We start from the raw sequence: 26342 nt of genomic DNA, 5'->3' as shown, positions 1-26342 counted from the left end.
TCCAGGTTCAAATCTAGAACCAATTCCAGATCGAAATCCAGATCCTGAGGCAGTGTCAAATCTGGTTTCAAATTTACATCCAAATCCAAATGCAGATCCAAATTCAAATCCAGATTCAAATCTAGAACCAATTCCAGATCCTGATCCTGATCCAGATCCTGATCCAGATCCTGATCCAGATCCTGATCCTGAGCCAGATCCAGATCCAGATCCAGATCCTGATCCTGATCATGATCCAGATCCAGATCCAGATCCTGATCCAGATCCAGACCCAGATCCTGATCCTGATCCAGATCATGATCCTGTTCCTGATACAGACCCAGATCCAGATCTAGATCCTGATCCTGATCCTGACCCGAGATCTAGGTCCATATCCAGATCCTGATCCAGATCCAGATCATGATCCATATCCAGACCCAGATCCTTATCCTGATCCTGATACAGATCCAGACCCAGATCCTGATCCTGATCCAGATCATGATCCTGTTCCTGATACAGACCCAGATCCAGATTAGGATCCAGATCCAGATCTAGATCCTGATCCTGATCCTGATCCTGACCCGAGATCTAGGTCCATATCCAGATCCTGATCTAGATCATGATCAATATCCTGATCCAGATCCTAATCCAGATCCAGATCCAGATCCTGAGGCAGTGTCAAATCTAGTTTCAAATTTACATCCAAATCCAAATGCAGATCCAAATTCAAATCCAGATCCAGATCCAAATCCAGATTCAAATCTAGAACCAATTCCAGATCCAAATCCAGATCCTGAGGCAGTGTCAAATCTGGTTTCAAATTTACATCCAAATCCAAATGCAGATCCAAATTCAAATCCAGATTCAAATCTAGAACCAATTCCAGATCCAGATCCTGATCCTGATCCAGATCCTGATCCAGATCCTGATCCTGAGCCAGATCCAGATCCTGATCCTGATCCTGATCATGATCCAGATCCAGATCCAGATCCTGATCCAGATCCAGACCCAGATCCTGATCCTGATCCAGATCATGATCCTGTTCCTGATACAGACCCAGATCCAGATTAGGATCCAGATCCAGATCTAGATCCTGATCCTGATCCTGACCCGAGATCTAGGTCCATATCCAGATCCTGATCCAGATCCAGATCATGATCCATATCCAGACCCAGATCCTTATCCTGATCCTGATACAGATCCAGACCCAGATCCTGATCCTGATCCAGATCATGATCCTGTTCCTGATACAGACCCAGATCCAGATCTAGATCCTGATCCTGATCCTGACCCGAGATCTAGGTCCATATCCAGATCCTGATCCAGATCCAGATCATGATCCATATCCAGACCCAGATCCTTATCCTGATCCTGATACAGATCCAGACCCAGATCCTGATCCTGATCCAGATCATGATCCTGTTCCTGATACAGACCCAGATCCAGATTAGGATCCAGATCCAGATCTAGATCCTGATCCTGATCCTGATCCTGACCCGAGATCTAGGTCCATATCCAGATCCTGATCCAGATCATGATCCATATTCAGACCCAGATCCTTATCCTGATCCTGATCCTGATACAGATCCAGATCCAGATCCTGATCCTGATCCAGATCCAGATCCTGATCCTGATCCAGATCCTGATCCAGATCCTGATCTTGGTCCTGATCCTGACCCGAGATCTAGGTCCATATCCATATCCAGATCCTGATCTAGATCATGATCAATATCCTGATCCAGATCCTAATCCAGATCCAGATCCAGATCCTGAGGCAGTGTCAAATCTAGTTTCAAATTTACATCCAAATCCAAATGCAGATCCAAATTCAAATCCAGATCCAGATCCAAATCCAGATTCAAATCTAGAACCAATTCCAGATCCAAATCCAGATCCTGAGGCAGTGTCAAATCTGGTTTCAAATTTACATCCAAATCCAAATGCAGATCCAAATTCAAATCCAGATTCAAATCTAGAACCAATTCCAGATCCAGATCCTGATCCTGATCCAGATCCTGATCCAGATCCTGATCCTGAGCCAGATCCAGATCCTGATCCTGATCCTGATCATGATCCAGATCCAGATCCAGATCCTGATCCAGATCCAGACCCAGATCCTGATCCTGATCCAGATCATGATCCTGTTCCTGATACAGACCCAGATCCAGATCTAGATCCTGATCCTGATCCTGACCCGAGATCTAGGTCCATATCCAGATCCTGATCCAGATCCAGATCATGATCCATATCCAGACCCAGATCCAGATCCTGATCCTGATACAGATCCAGACCCAGATCCTGATCCTGATCCAGATCATGATCCTGTTCCTGATACAGACCCAGATCCAGATCTAGATCCTGATCCTGATCCTGACCCGAGATCTAGGTCCATATCCAGATCCTGATCCAGATCATGATCCATATCCAGACCCAGATCCTTATCCTGATCCTGATACAGATCCAGACCCAGATCCTGATCCTGATCCAGATCATGATCCTGTTCCTGATACAGACCCAGATCCAGATTAGGATCCAGATCCAGATCTAGATCCTGATCCTGATCCTGATCCTGACCCGAGATCTAGGTCCATATCCAGATCCTGATCCAGATCATGATCCATATTCAGACCCAGATCCTTATCCTGATCCTGATCCTGATACAGATCCAGATCCAGATCCTGATCCTGATCCAGATCCAGATCCAGATCCTGATCCTGATCCAGATCCTGATCCAGATCCTGATCTTGGTCCTGATCCTGACCCGAGATCTAGGTCCATATCCATATCCAGATCCTGATCTAGATCATGATCAATATCCTGATCCAGATCCTAATCCAGATCCAGATCCAGATCCTGAGGCAGTGTCAAATCTAGTTTCAAATTTACATCCAAATCCAAATGCAGATCCAAATTCAAATCCAGATCCAGATCCAAATCCAGATTCAAATCTAGAACCAATTCCAGATCCAAATCCAGATCCTGAGGCAGTGTCAAATCTGGTTTCAAATTTACATCCAAATCCAAATGCAGATCCAAATTCAAATCCAGATTCAAATCTAGAACCAATTCCAGATCCAGATCCTGATCCTGATCCAGATCCTGATCCAGATCCTGATCCTGAGCCAGATCCAGATCCTGATCCTGATCCTGATCATGATCCAGATCCAGATCCAGATCCTGATCCAGATCCAGACCCAGATCCTGATCCTGATCCAGATCATGATCCTGTTCCTGATACAGACCCAGATCCAGATCTAGATCCTGATCCTGATCCTGACCCGAGATCTAGGTCCATATCCAGATCCTGATCCAGATCCAGATCATGATCCATATCCAGACCCAGATCCTTATCCTGATCCTGATACAGATCCAGACCCAGATCCTGATCCTGATCCAGATCATGATCCTGTTCCTGATACAGACCCAGATCCAGATCTAGATCCTGATCCTGATCCTGACCCGAGATCTAGGTCCATATCCAGATCCTGATCCAGATCCAGATCATGATCCATATCCAGACCCAGATCCTTATCCTGATCCTGATACAGATCCAGACCCAGATCCTGATCCTGATCCAGATCATGATCCTGTTCCTGATACAGACCCAGATCCAGATTAGGATCCAGATCCAGATCTAGATCCTGATCCTGATCCTGATCCTGACCCGAGATCTAGGTCCATATCCAGATCCTGATCCAGATCATGATCCATATTCAGACCCAGATCCTTATCCTGATCCTGATCCTGATACAGATCCAGATCCTGATCCTGATCCAGATCCAGATCCTGATCCTGATCCAGATCCTGATCCAGATCCTGATCTTGGTCCTGATCCTGACCCGAGATCTAGGTCCATATCCATATCCAGATCCTGATCTAGATCATGATCAATATCCTGATCCAGATCCTAATCCAGATCCAGATCCAGATCCTGAGGCAGTGTCAAATCTAGTTTCAAATTTACATCCAAATCCAAATGCAGATCCAAATTCAAATCCAGATCCAGATCCAAATCCAGATTCAAATCTAGAACCAATTCCAGATCCAAATCCAGATCCTGAGGCAGTGTCAAATCTGGTTTCAAATTTACATCCAAATCCAAATGCAGATCCAAATTCAAATCCAGATTCAAATCTAGAACCAATTCCAGATCCAGATCCTGATCCTGATCCTGATCCAGATCCTGATCCAGATCCTGATCCTGAGCCAGATCCAGATCCTGATCCTGATCCTGATCATGATCCAGATCCAGATCCTGATCCAGATCCAGACCCAGATCCTGATCCTGATCCAGATCATGATCCTGTTCCTGATACAGACCCAGATCCAGATTAGGATCCAGATCCAGATCTAGATCCTGATCCTGATCCTGACCCGAGATCTAGGTCCATATCCAGATCCTGATCCAGATCCAGATCATGATCCATATCCAGACCCAGATCCTTATCCTGATCCTGATACAGATCCAGACCCAGATCCTGATCCTGATCCAGATCATGATCCTGTTCCTGATACAGACCCAGATCCAGATCTAGATCCTGATCCTGATCCTGACCCGAGATCTAGGTCCATATCCAGATCCTGATCCAGATCCAGATCATGATCCATATCCAGACCCAGATCCTTATCCTGATCCTGATACAGATCCAGACCCAGATCCTGATCCTGATCCAGATCATGATCCTGTTCCTGATACAGACCCAGATCCAGATTAGGATCCAGATCCAGATCTAGATCCTGATCCTGATCCTGACCCGAGATCTAGGTCCATATCCAGATCCTGATCCAGATCATGATCCATATTCAGACCCAGATCCTTATCCTGATCCTGATCCTGATACAGATCCAGATCCAGATCCTGATCCAGATCCAGATCCAGATCCTGATCCTGATCCAGATCCTGATCCAGATCCTGATCTTGGTCCTGATCCTGACCCGAGATCTAGGTCCATATCCATATCCAGATCCTGATCTAGATCATGATCAATATCCTGATCCAGATCCTAATCCAGATCCAGATCCAGATCCTGAGGCAGTGTCAAATCTAGTTTCAAATTTACATCCAAATCCAAATGCAGATCCAAATTCAAATCCAGATCCAGATCCAAATCCAGATTCAAATCTAGAACCAATTCCAGATCCAAATCCAGATCCTGAGGCAGTGTCAAATCTGGTTTCAAATTTACATCCAAATCCAAATGCAGATCCAAATTCAAATCCAGATTCAAATCTAGAACCAATTCCAGATCCAGATCCTGATCCTGATCCAGATCCTGATCCAGATCCTGATCCTGAGCCAGATCCAGATCCTGATCCTGATCCTGATCATGATCCAGATCCAGATCCAGATCCTGATCCAGACCCAGATCCTGATCCTGATCCAGATCATGATCCTGTTCCTGATACAGACCCAGATCCAGATTAGGATCCAGATCCAGATCTAGATCCTGATCCTGATCCTGACCCGAGATCTAGGTCCATATCCAGATCCTGATCCAGATCCAGATCATGATCCATATCCAGACCCAGATCCTTATCCTGATCCTGATACAGATCCAGACCCAGATCCAGATCCTGATCCTGATCCAGATCATGATCCTGTTCCTGATACAGACCCAGATCCAGATCTAGATCCTGATCCTGATCCTGACCCGAGATCTAGGTCCATATCCAGATCCTGATCCAGATCCAGATCATGATCCATATCCAGACCCAGATCCTTATCCTGATCCTGATACAGATCCAGACCCAGATCCTGATCCTGATCCAGATCATGATCCTGTTCCTGATACAGACCCAGATCCAGATTAGGATCCTGATCCAGATCTAGATCCTGATCCTGATCCTGATCCTGACCCGAGATCTAGGTCCATATCCAGATCCTGATCCAGATCATGATCCATATTCAGACCCAGATCCTTATCCTGATCCTGATCCTGATACAGATCCAGATCCAGATCCTGATCCAGATCCAGATCCAGATCCTGATCCTGATCCAGATCCTGATCCAGATCCTGATCTTGGTCCTGATCCTGACCTGAGATCTAGGTCCATATCCATATCCAGATCCTGATCTAGATCATGATCAATATCCTGATCCAGATCCTAATCCAGATCCAGATCCAGATCCTGAGGCAGTGTCAAATCTAGTTTCAAATTTACATCCAAATCCAAATGCAGATCCAAATTCAAATCCAGATCCAGATCCAAATCCAGATTCAAATCTAGAACCAATTCCAGATCCAAATCCAGATCCTGAGGCAGTGTCAAATCTGGTTTCAAATTTACATCCAAATCCAAATGCAGATCCAAATTCAAATCCAGATTCAAATCTAGAACCAATTCCAGATCCAGATCCTGATCCTGATCCAGATCCTGATCCAGATCCTGATCCTGAGCCAGATCCAGATCCTGATCCTGATCATGATCCAGATCCAGATCCAGATCCTGATCCAGATCCAGACCCAGATCCTGATCCTGATCCAGATCATGATCCTGTTCCTGATACAGACCCAGATCCAGATTAGGATCCAGATCCAGATCTAGATCCTGATCCTGATCCTGACCCGAGATCTAGGTCCATATCCAGATCCTGATCCAGATCCAGATCATGATCCATATCCAGACCCAGATCCTTATCCTGATCCTGATACAGATCCAGACCCAGATCCTGATCCTGATCCAGATCATGATCCTGTTCCTGATACAGACCCAGATCCAGATTAGGATCCAGATCCAGATCTAGATCCTGATCCTGATCCTGATCCTGACCCGAGATCTAGGTCCATATCCAGATCCTGATCCAGATCCAGATCATGATCCATATCCAGACCCAGATCCTTATCCTGATCCTGATACAGATCCAGACCCAGATCCTGATCCTGATCCAGATCCAGATCCTGATCCTGATCCAGATCCTGATCTTGGTCCTGATCCTGACCCGAGATCTAGGTCCATATCCATATCCAGATCCTGATCTAGATCATGATCAATATCCTGATCCAGATCCTAATCCAGATCCAAATCCAGATCCTGAGGCAGTGTCAAATCTAGTTTCAAATTTACATCCAAATCCAAATGCAGATCCAAATTCAAATCCAGATTCAAATCTAGAACCAATTCCAGATCCTGATCCTGATCCTAATCCAGATTATGATCCTGATCCAAATCCTGATCCTGATCTAAATCCAGATCCTGATCCTGATCCATATTCTGATCAAAATCGCGATCCAGAGCCAGTGTCAAATCTAGATTCAAATCCAGATCCAAATATACATCCACATCTAAATCCAAATGCAGATCCAAATTCAAATCCAGATCCAGATCAAAATCCAGATTCAAATCTAGAGCCAATTCCAAAACCAGATCCAGATCCTGATCCAGATCCTGATCCTGACCCAGATCCAGATGCAGTGTCAGATCTAGATCAAAATCCAGATCCAGATACATATCCAAATGCAGATTCAAGTCTAGATCTAAATTCAGACCAAAATCAAGATCCAGATCCAATACTAGATCCATTTCCGGATCCAATTCCAGATCCAGATTTAAATCCAGATCCAGATGCAGTGTCAAATCTAGATGCAAATCCAGATCCAAATCTAGAGCCAAATTTAAATCCAGATCCAGATTTAAGTACAGATCCAGCTCTCCACACCTTACTCCTTTTTCCTTTTCCAACCTCCATCTCTAGATTCTGGCTCATAGACTGTCGGCAAGTCCAAGAATCTGTCAGCTTCTCCACCCAGGTGTACCGAGAGATCATCTGTGTCCCCTACATGGCCAAGTTTGTGATTTTTGCGAAGACCCATGACCCCATTGAAGCTCGCTTACGCTGCTTCTGCATGACTGATGACAAGATTGATAAAACCCTGGAACAGCAGGAGAACTTCACAGAGGTGGCTCGCAGCCGAGACGTGGAGGTGAGACGAGAACTCTTGAAACTTGAAACGATTTCAGATGTTCCTACATTTCTTTGGAGCGCAAATCAGTTTATCTCCTTAATATGTGCTAATGGAGACCTTTGTATTAAAAAAACATAACGTGGCGCCTTGGGGAGCAGGGTGGGCCGGGTTTACCGCAGGAACTGCAGACCACCAGGGGAAAAATCTACATTTCTTATCTGATTTGACCAGTTAAAGGCCGTATTGATGACATGTTGCTGTAGAGTTGTAGTACAGTGTCTGTAAAGTTGCTGCAGAGTTGCTGTAGAGTTGCTGTAAAGTTGCTGTAGAGTTGCTGTAAAGTTGCTATACAGTGTCTGTAAAGTTGCTGTAGAGTTGCTGTAAAGTTGCTGTAGAGTTGCTGTAGAGTTGCTGTAAAGTTGCTATACAGTGTCTGTAAAGTTGCTGTAGAGTTGCTGTAAAGTTGCTGTAAAGTTGCTGTAAAGTTGCTGTAGAGTTGCTGTAAAGTTGCTGTAAAGTTGCTGTAGAGTTGCTGTAGAGTTGCTGTAAAGTTGCTATACAGTGTCTGTAAAGGTGCTGTAGAGTTGCTGTAAAGTTGCTGTAGAGTTGCTGTAAAGTTGCTGTAGAGTTGCTGTAAAGTTGCTGTAAAGTTGCTATACAGTGTCTGTAAAGTTGCTGTAGAGTTGCTGTAAAGTTGCTGTAGAGTTGCTGTAGAGTTGCTGTAAAGTTGTTATACAGTGTCTGTAAAGTTGCTGTAGAGTTGCTGTAAAGTTGCTGTAAAGTTGCTGTAGAGTTGCTGTAAAGTTGCTGTAAAGTTGCTATACAGTGTCTGTAAAGTTGCTGTAGAGTTGCTGTAAAGTTGCTGTAGAGTTGCTGTAAAGTTGCTGTAGAGTTGCTGTAAAGTTGCTATACAGTGTCTGTAAAGTTGCTGTAGAGTTGCTGTAAAGTTGCTATAGAGTTGCTGTAAAGTGTCTGTAAAGTTGTTGTAGAGTTGCTGTAAAGTTGCTATACAGTGTCTGTAAAGTTGCTGTAGAGTTGCTGTAACGTTGCTGTAGAGTTGCTGTAGAGTTGCTGTAAAGTTGCTGTAAAGTTGCTGTAGAGTTGCTGTAAAGTTGCTGTAGAGTTGCTGTAAAGTTGCTGTAAAGTTGCTATACAGTGTCTGTAAAGTTGCTGTAGAGTTGCTGTAAAGTTGCTGTAGAGTTGCTGTAAAGTTGCTATACAGTGTCTGTAAAGTTGCTGTAGAGTTGCTGTAAAGTTGCTGTAGAGTTGCTGTAAAGTTGCTGCAGAGTTGCTGTAGAGTTGCTGTAGAGTTGCTGTAAAGTTGCTGTAAAGTTGCTATACAGTGTCTGTAAAGTTGCTGTAGAGTTGCTGTAAAGTTGCTGTAAAGTTGCTATACAGTGTCTGTAAAGTTGCTGTAGAGTTGCTGTAGAGTTGCTGTAAAGTTGCTGTAAAGTTGCTATACAGTGTCTGTAAAGTTGCTGTAGAGTTGCTGTAAAGTTGCTGTAGAGTTGCTGTAAAGTTGCTATACAGTGTCTGTAAAGTTGCTGTAGAGTTGCTGTAAAGTTGCTGTAGAGTTGCTGTAAAGTTGCTGCAGAGTTGCTGTAGAGTTGCTGTAGAGTTGCTGTAAAGTTGCTGTAAAGTTGCTATACAGTGTCTGTAAAGTTGCTGTAGAGTTGCTGTAAAGTTGCTGTAGAGTTGCTGTAATGTTGCTGTAGAGTTGCTGTAAAGTTGCTGTAGAGTTGCTGTAAAGTTACTGTAAAGTTGCTATACAGTGTCTGTAAAGTTGTTGTAAAGTTGCTGTAGAGTTGCTATACAGTGTCTGTAAAGTTGCTGTAGAGTTGCTGTAAAGTTGCTGTAAAGTTGCTATACAGTGTCTGTAAAGTTGCTGTAGAGTTGCTGTAGAGTTGCTGTAAAGTTGCTGTAAAGTTGCTATACAGTGTCTGTAAAGTTGCTGTAAAGTTGCTGTACCTCCTGGTTCTCCCAGGTTCTGGAAGGAAAACCCATTTATGCCGACTGCTTTGGGAACCTCGTTCCTCTCACCAAAAGTGGTCAACATCATCTGTTCAGTTTCTACGCCTTCAAGGAGAACAGACTAGCGCTGTTCATCAAAGTAGGAGCTTTTCTTCTTCTCACAAGTGTAGATGGTCAGCACCGGATTTACTGTGTGTGCTGATTTCATTTCATTTTTTATGGTTTGTAATTTTATTTGAAATTGAATTTGTTTTTCTTTATTCAGTAATTGTTTTATGTGTTCTATTTATTCATTTGTAAATAGTATTATTATTTTCATATATTTATGTAGTTTTGATTTTATTTTCTAGTTATTTATGTAAGTTCAGTTTATTAATTTATTTTTTATTAATAATTTTTGTATTTATTGACTGCTTTTATTTAATTATTTATTTTATTAGTTTATCTATTTATTTAGATTATTTTATGTAATAATTAAATGTTTTATTTTTTATTCATATTAATGTTTAGTTTCCATTTGACTGCTTTTCCATTTATATTAAATTTTACGTATATTTTTAGCGTTTCATGTGAACTTTGGCGTGCTCCTGCAGATTCGGGACAACACCCAGGAGCCTTGCGGCCGACTGTCGTTCATGAAGGAACCCAGGAACTACCGGTCGCTTAGCCAGAACGCCATCTGCAACCTCAACATAAAGCTGCCGTCGTACTGCAAGGTGCCGACACGTCGCCTCCTCTTAAAGGCTTTCTTTCCATCCACCTTAACTTTCCCTGCAATCACGCAGACTGCTTGTCTTTGTTGCTATGGTAACCATACGTTTTCCCACCTGTCTTTTTTCCTGCCTTTAATGTGACTGTATCTGTGCTCCTTCCTGCTTCTCGCTGCTTTTTCTCCTCAAAAGGAGTCGGACTCGGACCAGGAGGAAGAGGTAAAGCCGCTGCTCCCACTCCGCCTTCTGCTCATACGTCTCTCCATGTCTCAGTAAACATTTACATCTGAGCTAGGAGGGTAGAAACCGCTGGGATCTGTCCTGCCTTTCTAGCAAACTAATCCATCTTTTCTGTTTCAGACCAGCCGAACGTTCCAGAAATGTAAGTTTGTCTCTTTCCTGTCCTTTAACCTGAACTAGAAGCGCTGCTCGGCTGTTAGGAAACATTAACTGTCAGAGAGCTTCACGCTTCTCACAAGGAAAAGCCTTTCCTTTCCCATCCGCCATCCTCTCACATTTAAATGCTTCTACTCCTTTTCTTCTCTTTTCACTTCGTTGTCTTTAACTCTTCACCTCCTCAACGCGAGCTGGGACGCCAGTACAGCCCCGCCGCCGCCGTACGTACACTAGATCTGCTCTCCGTCGCTAGACGTAGCTTCCTGCCAGACCCTCTGCTGACCACCGTCTGTTCCGTCGCAGCAGCAGGACGGTGTTTAGACAGGCTCCGCCCACCGCCGCCGTCCGGGATTGCAGACATAAAACCCTCAAAGATTACAGACATACAACCCTCAGATTACAGACATAAAACCCTCAGAGATTACAGACATACAACCCTCAGATTACAGACATACAACCCTCAGATTACAGACATAAAACCCTCAGAGATTACAAACATAAAACCCTCAGAGATTACAGACATAAAACCCTCAGATTACAGACATAAAACCCTCAGAGATTACAGACATAAAACCCTCAGATTACAGACATAAAACCCTCAGATTACAGACATACAACCCTCAGATTACAGACATAAAACCCTCAGAGATTACAGACATACAACCCTCAGATTACAGACATACAACCCTCAGATTACAGACATAAAACCCTCAGATTACAGACATAAAACCCTCAGAGATTACAGACATAAAACCCTCAGATTACAGACATACAACCCTCAGATTACAGACATAAAACCCTCAGAGATTACAGACATACAACCCTCAGATTACAGACATACAACCCTCAGATTACAGACATAAAACCCTCAGATTACAGACATAAAACCCTCAGAGATTACAGACATAAAACCCTCAGATTACAGACATAAAACCCTCAGAGATTACAGACATAAAACCCTCAGATTACAGACATAAAACCCTCAGAGATTACAGACATAAAACCCTCAGATTACAGACATAAAACCCTCAGATTACAGACATAAAACCCTCAGAGATTACAGACATAAAACCCTCAGATTACAGACATAAAACCCTCAGATTACAGACATACAACCCTCAGATTACAGACATACAACCCTCAGATTACAGACATACAACCCTCAGAGATTACAAACATAAAACCCTCAGATTACAGACATAAAACCCTCAGATTAGACATACAACCCTCAGATTACAGACATACAACCCTGAGATTACAGACATAAAACCCTCAGATTACAGACATACAACCCTCAGATTACAGACATACAACCCTCAGATTACAGACATAAAACCCTCAGATTACAGACATAAAACCCTCAGAGATTAGACATAAAACCCTCAGAGATTACAGACATAAAACCCTCAGAGATTAAAGACATAAAACCCTCAGAGATGACAGACATAAAACCCTCAGAGATTACAGACATAAAACCCTCAGAGATTACAGACATAAAACCCTCAGAGATTACAGACATAAAACCCTCAGATTACAGACATACAACCGTCAGATTACAGACATAAAACCTTCAGAGATTACAGACATAAAACCCTCAGATTACTGACATAAAACCCTCAGAGATTACAGACATAAAACCCTCAGAGATTACAGACATAAAACCCTCAGAGATTACAGACATAAAACCCTCAGATTACAAACATACAACTGTCAGATTACAGACATAAAACCCTGAGAGATTACAGACATAAAACCCTCAGAGATTACAGACATAAAACTCCTCAGAGATTACAGACATAAAACCCTCAGATTACAGACATAAAACCCTGAGATTACAGACATACAACTGTCAGATTACAGACATACAACCCTCAGAGATTATAGACATAAAACTCCTCAGAGATTACAGACATAAAACCCTCAGAGATTACAGACATAAAACCCTCAGATTACAGACATAAAACCCTCAGATTCCAGACATAAAACCCTCAGAGATTACAGACATAAAACCCTCAGAGATTACAGACATAATACCCTCAGATTACAAACATACAACTGTCAGATTACAGACATAAAACCCTGAGAGATTACAGACATAAAACCCTCAGAGATTACGGACATAAAACCCTGAGATTACAGACATAAAACCCTCAGATTACAGACATACAACTGTCAGATTACAGACATACAACCCTCAGAGATTATAGACATAAAACTCCTCAGAGATTACAGACATAAAACCCTCAGATTACAGACATAAAACCCTCAGATTCCAGACATAAAACCCTCAGAGATTACAGACATAAAACCCTCAGATTCCAGACATAAAACCCTCAGATATCACAGACATAAAACCCTCAGATTAAAGACATAAAACCTTCAGATTACAGACATAAAACCCTCAGAGATTACAGACATAAAACCCTCAGAGATTACAGACATAAAACCCTCAGAGATTACAGACATAAAACCCTCAGATTACAGACATAAAACCTTCAGATTACAGACATAAAACCCTCATAGATTAGACATAAAACCCTCATAGATTACAGACATAAAACCCTCAGATTACAGACATAAAACCCTCAGATTACAGACATAAAACCCTCAGATTACAGACATAAAACCCTCAGAGATTACAAACATAAAACCCTCAGAGATTACAACCATAAAACCCTCAGAGATTACAGACATAAAACTCCTCAGAGATTACAGACATAAAACTCCTCAGAGATTACAGACATAAAACCCTCAGAGATTACAGACATAAAACCCTCAGATTACAGACATACAACTGTCAGATTACAGACATACAACCCTGAGAGATTAGACATAAAACCCTCAGAGATTACGGACATAAAACTCCTCAGAGATTACAGACATAAAACCCTCAGAGATTACAGACATAAAACCCTCAGAGATTACAGACATAAAACCCTCAGAGATTACAGACATAAAACCCTCATAGATTACAGACATAAAACCCTCAGATTCCAGACATAAAACCCTCAGATATCACAGACATAAAACCCTCAGATTAAAGACTTAAAACCTTCAGATTACAGACATAAAACCCTCAGAGATTACAGACATAAAACCCTCAGATTACAGACATAAAACCTTCAGATTACAGACATAAAACCCTCAGAGATTACAGACATAAAACCCTCAGAGATTACAGACATAAAACCCTCAGAGATTACAGACATAAAACCCTCAGAGATTACAGACATAAAACCCTCAGAGATGACAGACATAAAACCCTCAGAGATTACAGACATAAAACCCTCAGAGATTACAGACATAAAACCCTCAGAGATTACAGACATAAAACCCTCAGATTACAGACATACAACCGTCAGATTACAGACATGAAACCTTCAGAGATTACAGACATAAAACCTTCAGAGATTACAGACATAAAACCCTCAGAGATTACAGACATAAAACCCTCATAGATTACAGACATAAAACCCTCAGAGATTACAGACATAAAACCCTCAGATTACAAACATACAACTGTCAGATTACAGACATAAAACCCTCAGAGATTACAGACATAAAACCCTCAGAGATTACAGACATAAAACCCTCAGATTACAGACATACAACTGTCAGATTACAGACATACAACCCTGAGAGATTAGACATAAAACCCTCAGATTACAGACATAAAACTCCTCAGAGATTACAGACATAAAACCCTCAGAGATTACAGACATAAAACCCTCAGAGATTACAGACATAAAACCCTCAGAGATTACAGACATAAAACCCTCAGATTACAGACATAAAACCCTGAGAGATTACAGACATAAAACTCCTCAGAGATTACAGACATAAAACCCTCAGATTACAGACATACAACTGTCAGATTACAGACATACAACCCTGAGAGATTACAGACATAAAACCCTCAGAGATTATAGACATAAACTCCTCAGAGATTACAGACATAAAACCCTCAGAGATTACAGACATAAAACCCTCAGATTACAGACATAAAACCCTCAGATTACAGACATAAAACCCTCAGATTCCAGACATAAAACCCTCAGAGATTACAGACATAAAACCCTCAGAGATTACAGACATAAAACCCTCAGAGATTACAGACATAAAACCCTCAGATTACAGACATAAAACCTTCAGATTACAGACATAAAACCCTCATAGATTACAGACATAAAACCCTCATAGATTAGACATAAAACCCTCATAGATTACAGACATAAAACCCTCATAGATTACAGACATAAAACCCTCATAGATTACAGACATAAAACCCTCAGATTACAGACATAAAACCCTCAGAGATTACAAACATAAAACCCTCAGAGATTACAAACATAAAACCCTCAGAGATTACAGACATAAAACTCCTCAGAGATTACAGACATAAAACCCTCAGAGATTAGACATACAACCCTCAGAGATTACAGACATAAAACCCTCAGATTACAAACATAAAACCCTCAGATTCCAGATATAAATCCCTCAAAGATTACAGACATAAAACCCTCAGATTCCAGACATAAAACCCTCAGAGATTACAGACATAAAACCCTCAGAGATTACAGACATACAACCCTCAGATTTACAGACATACAACCCTCAGAGATTACAGACATACAACCCTCAGAGATTACAGACATACAACCCTCAGATTACAGACATACAACCCTCAGATTAAAGACATACAACCCTCAGATTACAGACATACAACCCTCAGATTACAGACATACAACCCTCAGATTACAGACATAAAACCCTCAGATTACAGACATAAAACCCTCAGATTACAGACATACAACCCTCAGATTACAGACATAAAACCCTCAGATTACAGACATAAAACCCTCAGAGATTACAGACATAAAACCCTCAGAGATTACAGACATAAAACCCTCAGAGATTACAGACATAAAACCCTCAGAGATTACAGACATAAAACCCTCAGAGATTACAGACATAAAACCCTCAGAGATTACAGACATAAAACCCTCAGATGACAGACATAAAACCCTAAGATGACAGACATACAACCCTCAGAGGTGACAGACATAAAACCCTCATAGATTACAGACATAAAACCCTCAGAGATTACAGACATAAAACCCTCAGAGATTACAGACATAAAACCCTCAGAGATTACAGACATAAAACCCTGAGATTACAGACATAAAACCCTCAGATTACAGACATAAAACCTTCAGATTACAGACATAAAACCCTGAGATTACAGACATAAAACCCTCAGAGATTACAGACATAAAACCCTCAGAGATTACATACATAAAACCCTCAGAGATTACAGACATAAAACCCTCAGAGATGACAGACATAAAACCCTCAGAGATGACAGACATAAAACCCTGAGATGACAGACATAAAACCCTCAGAGATTACAGACATAAAACCCTCAGAGATTACAGACATAAAACCCTCAGAGATTACAGACATAAAACCCTCAGAGATTACAGACATACAACCCTCAGATTACAGACATACAACCGTCAGATTACAGACATACAACCCTCAGATTACAGACATACAACCGTCAGATTACAGACATAAAACCTTCAGAGATTACAGACATAAAACCTTCAGAGATTACAGACATAAAACCTTCAGAGATTACAGACATAAAACCCTCAGAGATTACAGACATAAAACCCTCAGATTACAGACATACAACTGTCAGATTACAGACATACAACCCTGAGAGATTAGACATAAAACCCTCAGAGATTACAGACATAAAACTCCTCAGAGATTACAGACATAAAACCCTCAGAGATTACAGACATAAAACCCTCAGAGATTACAGACATAAAACCCTCAGAGATTACAGACATAAAACCCTCAGATTACAGACATAAAACCCTCAGATTACAGACATAAAACCCTCATAGATTACAGACATAAAACCCTCAGATTCCAGACATAAAACCCTCAGATATCACAGACATAAAACCCTCAGATTAAAGACTTAAAACCTTCAGATTACAGACATAAAACCCTCAGAGATTACAGACATAAAACCCTCAGAGATTACAGACATAAAACCCTCAGATTACAGACATAAAACCTTCAGATTACAGACATAAAACCCTCAGAGATTACAGACATAAAACCCTCAGAGATTACAGACATAAAACCCTCAGAGATTACAGACATAAAACCCTCAGAGATTACAGACATAAAACCCTCAGAGATGACAGACATAAAACCCTCAGAGATGACAGACATAAAACCCTCAGAGATTACAGACATAAAACCCTCAGAGATTTCAGACATAAAACCCTCAGAGATTACAGACATAAAACCCTCAGATTACAGACATACAACTGTCAGATTACAGACATACAACCCTGAGAGATTAGACATAAAACCCTCAGAGATTAGACATAAAACTCCTCAGAGATTACAGACATAAAACCCTCAGAGATTACAGACATAAAACCCTCAGAGATTACAGACATAAAACCCTCAGAGATTACAGACATAAAACCCTCAGATTACAGACATAAAACCCTCATAGATTACAGACATAAAACCCTCAGATTCCAGACATAAAACCCTCAGATATCACAGACATAAAACCCTCAGATTAAAGACTTAAAACCTTCAGATTACAGACATAAAACCCTCAGAGATTACAGACATAAAACCCTCAGAGATTACAGACATAAAACCCTCAGAGATTACAGACATAAAACCCTCAGAGATTACAGACATAAAACCCTCAGAGATTACAGACATAAAACCCTCAGAGATTACAGACATAAAACCCTCAGAGATTACAGACATAAAACCCTCAGAGATTACAGACATAAAACCCTCAGATTACAGACATACAACCGTCAGATTACAGACATGAAACCTTCAGAGATTACAGACATAAAACCTTCAGAGATTACAGACATAAAACCCTCAGAGATTTCAGACATAAAACCCTCATAGATTACAGACATAAAACCCTCAGAGATTACAGACATAAAACCCTCAGAGATTACAGACATAAAACCCTCAGATTACAGACATAAAACCCTGAGAGATTACAGACATAAAACTCCTTAGAGATTACAGACATAAAACCCTCAGATTACAGACATACAACTGTCAGATTACAGACATACAACCCTGAGAGATTACAGACATAAAACCCTCAGAGATTATAGACATAAAACTCCTCAGAGATTACAGACATAAAACCCTCAGAGATTACAGACATAAAACCCTCAGAGATTACAGACATAAAACCCTCAGATTCCAGACATAAAACCCTCAGAGATTACAGACATAAAACCCTCAGAGATTGCAGACATAAAACCCTCAGAGATTACAGACATAAAACCCTCAGATTACAGACATAAAACCTTCAGATTACAGACATAAAACCCTCAGAGATTACAGACATAAAACCCTCATAGATTAGACATAAAACCCTCATAGATTACAGACATAAAACCCTCATAGATTACAGACATAAAACCCTCAGATTACAGACATAAAACCCTCAGAGATTACAAACATAAAACCCTCAGATTACAAACATAAAACCCTCAGATTCCAGACATAAATCCCTCAAAGATTACAGACATAAAACCCTCAGATTCCAGACATAAAACCCTCAGATTACAGACATAAAACCCTCAGAGATTACAGACATACAACCCTCAGATTACAGACATACAACCCTCAGAGATTACAGACATACAACCCTCAGAGATTACAGACATACAACCCTCAGATTACAGACATACAACCCTCAGATTACAGACATACAACCCTCAGATTACAGACATACAACCCTCAGGATACAGACATACAACCCTCAGATTACAGACATACAACCCTCAGATTACAGACATAAAACCCTCAGATTACAGACATACAACCCTCAGATTACAGACATACAACCCTCAGATTACAGACATAAAACCCTCAGATTACAGACATAAAACCCTCAGAGATTACAGACATAAAACCCTCAGAGATTACAGACATAAAACCCTCAGAGATTACAGACATAAAACCCTCAGAGATTACAGACATAAAACCCTCAGAGATTACAGACATAAAACCCTCAGATGACAGACATAAAACCCTAAGATGACAGACATACAACCCTCAGAGGTGACAGACATAAAACCCTCATAGATTACAGACATAAAACCCTCAGAGATTACAGACATAAAACCCTCAGAGATTACAGACATAAAACCCTCAGAGATTACAGACATAAAACCCTCAGATTACAGACATAAAACCTTCAGATTACAGACATAAAACCCTCAGAGATTACAGACATAAAACCCTCAGAGATTACAGACATAAAACCCTCAGAGATGACAGACATAAAACCCTCAGAGATGACAGACATAAAACCCTCAGAGATTACAGACATAAAACCCTCAGAGATTACAGACATAAAACCCTCAGAGATTACAGACATAAAACCCTCAGAGATTACAGACATACAACCCTCAGATTACAGACATACAACCGTCAGATTACAGACATAAAACCTTCAGAGATTACAGACATAAAACCTTCAGAGATTACAGACATAAAACCTTCAGAGATTACAGACATAAAACCCTCAGAGATTACAGACATAAAACCCTCAGAGATTACAGACATAAAACCCTCAGATTACAAACATACAACTGTCAGATTACAGACATAAAACCCTCAGAGATTACAGACATAAAACTCCTCAGAGATTACAGACATAAAACCCTCAGATTACAGACATAAAACCCTGAGAGATTACAGACATAAAACTCCTCAGAGATTACAGACATAAAACCCTCAGATTACAGACATACAACTGTCAGATTACAGACATACAACCCTGAGAGATTACAGACATAAAACTCCTCAGAGATTACAGACATAAAACCCTCAGATTACAGACATACAACTGTCAGATTACAGACATACAACCCTGAGAGATTACAGACATAAAACCCTCAGAGATTATAGACATAAAACTCCTCAGAGATTACAGACATAAAACCCTGAGATTACAGACATAAAACCCTCAGAGATTACAGACATAAAACCCTCAGATTACAGACATAAAACCCTCAGATTACAGACATAAAACCCTCAGAGATTACAGACATAAAACCCTCAGATTCCAGACATAAAACCCTCAGATATCATAGACATAAAACCCTCAGATTACAGACATACAACTGTCAGATTACAGACATACAACCCTGAGAGATTACAGACATAAAACCCTCAGAGATTATAGACATAAAACTCCTCAGAGATTACAGACATAAAACCCTCAGAGATTACAGACATAAAACCCTCAGAGATTACAGACATAAAACCCTCAGATTCCAGACATAAAACCCTCAGATTCCAGACATAAAACCCTCAGAGATTACAGACATAAAACCCTCAGATTCCAGACATAAAACCCTCAGATATCACAGACATAAAACCCTCAGATTAAAGACATAAAACCTTCAGATTACAGACATAAAACCCTCAGAGATTAGGAACATAAAACCCTCAGAGATTACAGACATAAAACCCTCAGAGATTACAGACATAAAACCCTCAGATTACAGACATAAAACCTTCAGATTACAGACATAAAACCCTCAGAGATTACAGACATAAAACCCTCATAGATTAGACATAAAACCCTCATAGATTACAGACATAAAACCCTCATAGATTACAGACATAAAACCCTCAGAGATTACAAACATAAAACCCTCAGAGATTACAAACATAAAACCCTCAGAGATTACAAACATAAAACCCTCAGAGATTACAGACATAAAACCCTCAGATTACAGACATAAAACTCCTCAGAGATTACAGACATAAAACCCTCAGAGATTAGACATACAACCCTCAGAGATTACAGACATAAAACCCTCAGATTACAGACATAAAACCCTCAGATTACAGACATAAAACCCTCAAAGATTACAGACATAAAACCCTCAGATTCCAGACATAAAACCCTCAGAGATTACAGACATACAACCCTCAGATTACAGACATACAAGCCTCAGAGATTACAGACATACAACCCTCAGATTACAGACATAAAACCCTCAGATTACAGACATACAACCCTCAGATTACAGACATACAACCCTCAGATTACAGACATAAAACCCTGATTACAGACATAAAACCCTCAGATTACAGACATACAACCCTCAGATTACAGCCATAAAACCCTCAGATTACAGACATAAAACCCTCAGATTAATGACATAAAACCCTCAGAGATTACAGACATAAAACCCTCAGAGATTACAGACATACAACCCTCAGAGATTACAGACATAAAACCCTCAGATGACAGACATACACCCCTCAGATTACAGCCATAAAACCCTCAGATTACAGACATAAAACCCTCAGATTAATGACATAAAACCCTCAGAGATTACAGACATAAAACCCTCAGAGATTACAGACATAAAACCCTCAGATGACAGACATAAAACCCTAAAATGACAGACATACAACCCTCAGAGGTGACAGACATAAAAACCTCATAGATTACAGACATAAAACCCTCAGAGATTACAGACATAAAACCCTCAGAGATTACAGACATAAAACCCTCAGATTACAGACATAAAACCTTCAGAGATTACAGACATAAAACCTTCAGAGATTACAGACATAAAACCTTCAGAGATTACAGACATAAAACCCTCAGATTACAGACATAAAACCCTCAGAGATTACAGACAAAAAAACCCTCATAGATTACAGACATACATCCCTCAGATTACAGACATAAAACCCTCAGATTACAGACATAAAACCCTCAGCGATTACAGACATAAAACCCTCAGCGATTACAGACATAAAACCCTCAGAGATTACAAACATAAAACCCTCAGAGATTACAGACATAAAACCCTCAGAGATTACAGACATAAAACCCTCAGATTACAGACATAAAACCCTCAGAGATTACAGACATAAAACCCTCAGAGATGACAGACATAAAACCCTCAGAGATGACAGACATACAACCCTCAGAGATGAATGACATAAAACCCTCAGAGATGACAGACATAAAACCCTCATAGATTACAGACATAAAACCCTCATAGATTACAGACATAAAACCCTCATAGATTACAGACATAAAACCCTCATAGATTACAGACATAAAACCCTCAGATTACAGACATAAAACCTTCAGAGATTACAGACATAAAACCTTCAGAGATTACAGACATAAAACCTTCAGAGATTACAGACATAAAACCCTCAGAGATTACAGACATACATCCCTCAGATTACAGACATACATCCCTCAGATTACAGACATACATCCCTCAGATTACAGACATAAAACCCTCAGCGATTACAGACATAAAACCCTCAGCGATTACAGACATAAAACCCTCAGCGATTACAGACATAAAACCCTCAGATTACAAACATACAACTGTCAGATCACAGACATACAACCCTCAGAGATTACAGACATAAAACCCTCAGATTCCAGACATAAAACCCTCAGATATCACAGACATAAAACCCTCAGATTAAAGACATAAAACCTTCAGATTACAGACATAAAACCCTCAGAGATTACAGACATAAAACCCTCAGATTAGACATAAAACCCTCAGAGATTACAGACATAAAACCCTCAGAGATAACAGACATAAAACCCTCAGATTACAGACATAAAACCCTCAGATTACAGACATAAAACCCTCAGAGATTACAGACATACAACCCTCAGATTACAAACATAAAACCCTCAGACTACAGACATAAAACCCGCAGATTACAGACATAAAAGACACAGATATTACAGACATAAAACTCTGAGATTACAGACATAAAACCCTCGGATTACAGACATAAAACACTCAGATATTACAGACATAAAACCCTCAGAGATTACAGACATAAAACCCCTCAGATTACAGACATAAAACCCTCAGATTACAGACATAAAACCCTCAGATTACAGACATAAAACCCTCAGATTACAGACATACAACCGTCAGATTACAGACATAAAACCCTCAGAGATTACAGACATAAAACCTTCAGAGATTACAGACATAAAACCCTCAGATTACTGACATAAAACCCTGAGATTACAGACATACATCCCTCAGATTACAGACATAAAACCCTCAGATTACAGACATAAAACCCTCAGATTACAGACATAAAACCCTCAGAGATTACAGACATAAAACCTTCAGAGATTACAGACATAAAACCCTGAGATTACAGACATACATCCCTCAGATTACAGACATAAAACCCTCAGATTACAGACATAAAACCCTCGGATTACAGACATAAAACACTCAGAGATTACAGACATAAAACCCTCAGAGATTAAAGACATAAAACCCTCATATTACAGACATACAACCCTCAGATTACAGACATAAAAACCTCAGATTACAAACATAAAACCCTCAGAGATTACAGACATACAACCGTCAGATTACAGACATACAACCCTCATAGATTACAGACATAAAACCCTCATAATACAGACATACAACCCTCAGATTACAGACATAAAATCCTCAGAGATTACAGACATAAAACCCTCAGATTACAGACATAAAACCCTCAGAGATTAAGGACATAAAACCCTCAGATTACAGACATAAAACCCTTAGATTACTGACATAAAACCCTCAGAGATTCCAGACATAAAACCCTCAGATTCCAGACATAAAACCCTCAGAGATTACAGACATAAAACCCTCAGATTACAGACATAAAACCCTCGGATTACAGACATAAAACACTCAGAGATTACAGACATAAACCCCTCAGAGATTACAGACATACAACCCTCAGATTACAGACATAAAACCCTCAGATTACAGACATAAAACCCTCAGCGATTACAGACATAAAACCCTCAGAGATTACAGACATAAAACCCTCATATTACAGACATACAACCCTCAGATTACAGACATAAAACCTCAGATTACAGACATAAAACCCTCAGAGATTACAGACATACAACCGTCAGATTACAGACATAAAACCCTCAGAGATTACAGACATACAACCCTCAGATTACAGACATAAAACCCTCAGATTACAGACATAAAACCCTCAGAGATTATAGACATAAAACCCTCAGAGATTACAGACATACAACCCTCAGATTACAGACATAAAACCTTCAGAGATTACAGACATAAAACCCTCAGAGATTACAGACATAAAACCCTCAGATTCCAGACATAAAACACTCGGAGATTACAGACATAAAACACTCAGATTACAGACATAAAACACTCAGATTACAGACATAAAACCCTCAGAGATTACAGACATAAAACCCCCAGATTACAGACATAAAACCCTCAGAGATTACAGACATAAAACCCTCAGAGATTACAGACATAAAACCCTCAGCGATTACAGATATAAAACCCTCAGATTACAGACGTAAAACCCTCAGAGATTACAGACATAAAACCCTCAAATTACAGACATAAAACCCTCAGATTACAGATTTTAAATCTGTAGGTAACATGGCTGGTTTAACTGGGAATCGGTAGGTAACATGACTGGTTTAACTGGGAATCGGTAGGTAACATGACTGGTTTAACTGGGAATCGGTAGGTAATATGACTGGTTTAACTGGGAATCGGTAGGTAATATGACTGGTTTAACTGGGAATCGGTAGGTAATATGACTGGTTTAACTGGGAATCGGTAGGTAATATGACTGGTTTAACTGGGAATCGGTAGGTAATATGAATGGTTTAACTGGGAATCGGTAGGTAATATGACTGGTTTAACTGGGAATCGGTAGGTAATATGACTGGTTTAACTGGGAATCGGTAGGTAACATGACTGGTTTAACTGGGAATCGGTAGGTAATATGACTGGTTTAACTGGGAATCGGTAGGTAACATGACTGGTTTAATCGGTAGGTAACATGACTGGTTTAACTGGGAATCGGTAGGTAATATGACTGGTTTAACTGGGAATCGGTAGGTAATATGACTGGTTTAACTGGGAATCGGTAGGTAACATGACTGGTTTAACTGGGAATCGGTAGGTAACATGACTGGTTTAACTGGGAATCGGTAGGTAACATGACTGGTTTAACTGGGAATTGGTAGGTAATATGACTGGTTTAATCGGTAGGTAACATGACTGGTTTAACTGGGAATCGGTAGGTAACATGACTGGTTTAACTGGGAATCGGTAGGTAATATGACTGGTTTAACTGGGAATCGGTAGGTAACATGACTGGTTTAACTGGGAATCGGTAGGTAATATGACTGGTTTAACTGGGAATCGGTAGGTAACATGACTGGGTATGAAACGTGTGAAGATTTTCCATCTAAAGCACAGAATGTCATCAGAAGATTTTAGAAGGTATCTCTGTATGCGGGGGACAAGAATGAGCGTCTGGTACTTACCTGTTGCTAGTTAACCTAGTTAGTTGTCAAATCCTCCTCCAGCTGTTCCTGACATGAATATAAAACATAAAAATGTAAACTATGAGATTACATTCTGTTTACCTATATTTTTCAAAGAGTCACAAGTTTTGGGAATTCAGGTTTTATCTTCCATCCAAACATTACTCGTAAGTTGTTCAAATGGCTGGGATGAAGACCAAATACAGCAACATATACAAGCAGAAACTGAAGCTATTTCAGAACAGGACCAGTTTTTACAGATGGAGCAGGTTCATCAGGCTGTCTGGTCGCTCTTTTCCATCACCTCTCCATCAGCGCTTCCCTTTGCTTTGCATGGAAATAACTTGCCTTACATAAGCGTGTATGTGTGTGCTTGTATGTGTGTACTTACATGTTAATGATGTTTGGATTTGTGAAACTGTTTCGTCTTCTGTTTTTCTTCCTTCTTTTTGTGTTAATCAAGTTGTCATTTCAGGTATAATTTGATGTAACGTTAGACCAGAAGCAGGGGAATGTTCGCATCCCCGACATACTCATGTCAAATCATTGTGTTTGTAGCTCATTACTGGATTTCTAGCATCTGTAGTTGTTTCCAAGCATTTTTTTCCTTTTGTCATCCTGATATTTGTCCTACATCTGAGCAATCTTGAGACATCATTACATTTCTTTGTTTCCTTTACTGCTTCTTTTGCATTTGTTAACTTTCATGGTTTCGCTTGTGGTTGGTGTAGTTTTTGGTTGTAATGTTTAGTTCTGTCTTGTGAGAGTGGGTATGAGTGTATAAGCAAGTTATTTCCTGCTCATATATTTCCCATCTGTATTATTTAGCCTTTGCTTCACCAAACATGAGCAAGCATAAACCTGATTCCTCTGGTACCCTGATGTAGAATCCACTGTGAATTTGTTTGTCCTATGATCCCTGAAGTGTGTTCCGAACTT

The 26342-nt window shown here is 40.2% G+C and overlaps 1 protein-coding gene across 16 annotated transcripts in view; it reads left to right on the top strand.

Annotated features, from left to right (window-relative positions):
- Nucleotides 1-26342, top strand: part of ank2b (ankyrin 2b, neuronal) — a 354512-nt gene that overhangs the window by 234967 nt on the left and 93203 nt on the right. For 12 of the 16 annotated variants that reach the window (XM_079257625.1, XM_079257630.1, XM_079257628.1 and 9 more), the window contains 5 exons: nt 7673-7901; nt 9868-9993; nt 10448-10570; nt 10757-10783; nt 10925-10946. In XM_079257625.1, coding sequence (XP_079113751.1) covers nt 7673-7901; nt 9868-9993; nt 10448-10570; nt 10757-10783; nt 10925-10946 — 527 coding nt within the window. The remainder of the gene's footprint in view (nt 1-7672; nt 7902-9867; nt 9994-10447; nt 10571-10756; nt 10784-10924; nt 10947-26342) is intronic. The other 4 variants (XM_079257624.1, XM_079257622.1, XM_079257621.1 and 1 more) reach the window with 1 other exon arrangement.

The sequence above is a fragment of the Telmatherina bonti genome (genome assembly GCF_933228915.1).
Source record: "Telmatherina bonti genome assembly, chromosome: 18".
Taxonomy (NCBI): domain Eukaryota; kingdom Metazoa; phylum Chordata; class Actinopteri; order Atheriniformes; family Telmatherinidae; genus Telmatherina; species Telmatherina bonti.
Note: the sequence above shows the minus strand (reverse complement) of the source record. Positions and strands in the feature narration are given on the sequence as shown.